General features: G+C 37.8%; 1 protein-coding gene across 25 annotated transcripts in view; it reads left to right on the forward strand.

Moving 5' to 3' along the window:
- The window catches only part of ank3b (ankyrin 3b), a 128,474-nt gene that overhangs the window by 96,644 nt on the left and 28,661 nt on the right, over positions 1-3,169 (forward strand). For 22 of the 25 annotated variants that reach the window (XM_020616519.1, XM_020616517.1, XM_020616513.1 and 19 more), the window contains 3 exons: positions 626-748; positions 1,254-1,280; positions 1,892-1,973. In XM_020616519.1, the coding sequence (XP_020472175.1) occupies positions 626-748; positions 1,254-1,280; positions 1,892-1,973 (232 nt within the window). The remainder of the gene's footprint in view (positions 1-625; positions 749-1,253; positions 1,281-1,891; positions 1,974-3,169) is intronic. The other 3 variants (XM_020616526.1, XM_020616535.1, XM_020616536.1) reach the window with 1 other exon arrangement.

A 3,169-nucleotide genomic window follows, 5' to 3' on the forward strand; every position in this document is an offset into this window, starting at 1 on the left:
CTCTTTCCCACACCAGCTTTCAATGCAATAGTCTCTTTGCACATGTTATGACCTAGTTCTCTTTTCCCCTTCTGAATAGCATCATGTCATTTATTGACCCATTACTTCATGTTCACTATGATCAATCCTTTTGCATCATGTGGTGCACTGAATGATTTGTTGCATGTTACCTAAATCAGACATCACTTTATCCCAACACAACTAATGTGTGAGCAGGGCACCACTTGTTTGACATTACATACAAACAGGGCTGTTTGATTACTCTTTATTCAGCTAATGCTCAATTAGTACAGCATTTCTGTAAGTAATATGTCAAATCGAAAGCACAGAAATGTAGTCTTAGCAGCCCATCACATTGTTTACAGTGACATCTAATGGAAATCGTTTTAGTCATGCTGTGTGCTGCAAATTTAGTAATACTTCTTACAAAATATTGTATCTTTGCTGCTGCGTGCTGCTGAAGTATATGACTACCTCAGTGAAAAATGTAAAAAAAAAAACAAATACTACATGAAGTATGCACATTTGCAAAAAGAAAGTGTACATTGTTGAAATGTTCATGTTAAAATGCATCAGCAGTACAAATGAGGATAAGGTGCATAAAGAGGCCATTTTCTTTCTCTAGGTGAGAGATCCCAGCCAGGAGCCCTGTGGTCGCCTCACTTTCCTTAAAGAGTGCAAGACCACTAAAGGCCTTCCACAAACCGCTGTGTGCAACCTGAACATCACACTACCTGCGGTGAAAAAGGTAAGGTAGCGTGAATTCACCATTCACTGTTGTCACCTCCATAACCATACTCATCATTAGGGTAGTTTCAGCCCCAATAACACTGATAGAAGAAAGACTTTGGCCAAACTGCCGCCACTGTGTCTTTTATCTGTTTAAAGCGTCTCTCTATGTATAGTGGTTATCTGTGCAGTGGATTCTTGTCACCGGCTGTTTGTTTTGTTATGACCTACCTTTTGATTTGGATGACATGCTTTTGGCTGAGGGCTTTTGTGCAAAAGGCTTGGTTTGATTATCAGGCTCGCTTTTTGTGGCTGGAGTTCATTTGCAGTTTTTGCTACTGAGTGTTGATGCTTTTTTTTGGTGTTTGCCCTGTGTTTTTTTTTTCCTGCTTTGCTGAGTTTGCTAAATTGGTTTCTTTTCTGAGCTTTTGTCAGTCACTCCTTTTTCACACCCTGATGTTTCTTTTCCCCCTGCTTTCCATTATATTACTCCCCCTGTTTCTGCAATGCATCTTGGGAACCAGGAAATGGAGTCAGATGCCGAGGATGAGGTAAACCACACCCTCCCCACCATATGCTGTCCTTTGCGCTAGATCTATCGCGGCCCTGCTCTGCTCTGCTCATTAAAGCCTTATTCTTTCCGCTTCTAGGAGGGCAATATGAGCTTTTCTTGTTCAAAGCAACCTTGAGGTCCTCGGTTTGCATGATATATTGTAGACATGAAAAACTATTTGTTTTATCCCTTACGCTCTACAGTATGTGATACGAGTGGCTTTGAAGTTTAGATATGCTTACATTGTCCTTAAGTCAAGACTTAACCTTTGTTAACCTTAAAATTACATCTTTGTACATTTTTGGTACTTATAAAGTTTGTAGCCTTAGCCTAACTCTAGCTAATTTGACTAACTTGGCATTGTAACACTTATTTTAAGTACAAAAATAAAAGACTGAAATGCAATGGATACACTTAAAAGAGAATTTACTGCCATATTATGCAACTATTCAATATGGTCTTTGATTTTATGTTAATAATAAGAAATGCAGACTACTGGGTTTGCTTTACTTGACATTATAAGGTTCAAATGTTGCTCATTTGGCAGTTATATACAATGTAGGGTGACCTAGAACTGATAGGATTTTGTGTTGTTTGCTATTGTTGCAGACTGAAAAGCCAGAGCGACGTCATACCTTTGCATCCCTAGCCTTACGTAAGCGCTACAGCTATCTGACCGAACCTGCACTGAGTGAGTTTGACATTTTCACTAACAAACCCTTTGATTTTTATAACAATGCCAATTTTTCATGGATAACTTAGCTGATCATCTCTATTAATTAACCTTTAAAAACCGTGATCAGTATGTAGAGATAGATGTGAATTACTTAATGTAAAAATGCATATTTCTCATCCTACATAACATGCACTATCCACATGCCTGTTTACAACATGGTACATATTTTTGCATGCGTCAGTGACTGGTTTTTATATTCTTGTGCTGTGCTTGCCCACATTGTGAGTTGTACTACTTCTGGGTTTGTTTGGTTGATTTCCACTGCTGAGTTCTAAAAGTCCAAATGCATCAACATCAGAATTTTTCTTTGACTTACCAACCCAATGTTAAATAAGCATTTTTGGAGGAGGTCAAAGTAAAATTTTGTTTTTCGTTTGTCCCCTCTGAGTGTGAAGGTCCTTTGGCTTTGTGATGATGTAGCAGCTTTTTTGTGGGACAACAATGCATGTTAGGAGGTCTTGAGTTTGGCTTTCTTTCAGCTGTTTCTTTTAGGTTTCACAATATCTGCTTGTCACCAATTCCTATTGATCTTGGGCCAAAACGTTAGTCTTGGAAAACACATTTTGTCATATGTGTTTGTTAGCAAATAAAAGGGAAACATAACCTTCTATAGCCTTTGGCTTTATTGTATCATAGTGTCTAAATTTGGAGAATCCATCATGATTTATTTTTGACCAAACAGATAAAAGGCACTTTAAAGAGCGGAATGAGATTAGAACAAGAATCCATACTGAAGTCCAAGAGAGAAGTTGTTTTTGTTTTAATCTTGGTGCATTTGTCTTGCCATTTTTCTGTTGTCGGTCAGTATTATACACCATTGTCTTAGGAATTTTACTTTGTTGCTGTATGTGCTTTGTTTAGTTTATTCATTATGTTGTAGTTGCTGTTATTCTTTGAGTCATCTTTCAATCCTGAATCACACAGGAGTGCAACTGTTTCTATTAATCCATCTTCAGTCAGTACTCAGCTGTCTTGTCTCAGCACTTCATAAAATTGCTGTTTTCCTTCCTTGATATCAGGACTTCGTCACTGACCAACTCTTCCTCCTCTGATCTCTTCTTCTTTTCTTTCACATTTTTTCATTTTTACCCTTCCCCAACATAATTTTCTGTTACCTTTATTATTCTGTTCGTTGTTGTATTTTCTCCACA

This window comes from Monopterus albus, unplaced genomic scaffold, assembly GCF_001952655.1.
Source record: "Monopterus albus unplaced genomic scaffold, M_albus_1.0 scaffold175.1, whole genome shotgun sequence".
Classification (NCBI taxonomy): domain Eukaryota; kingdom Metazoa; phylum Chordata; class Actinopteri; order Synbranchiformes; family Synbranchidae; genus Monopterus; species Monopterus albus.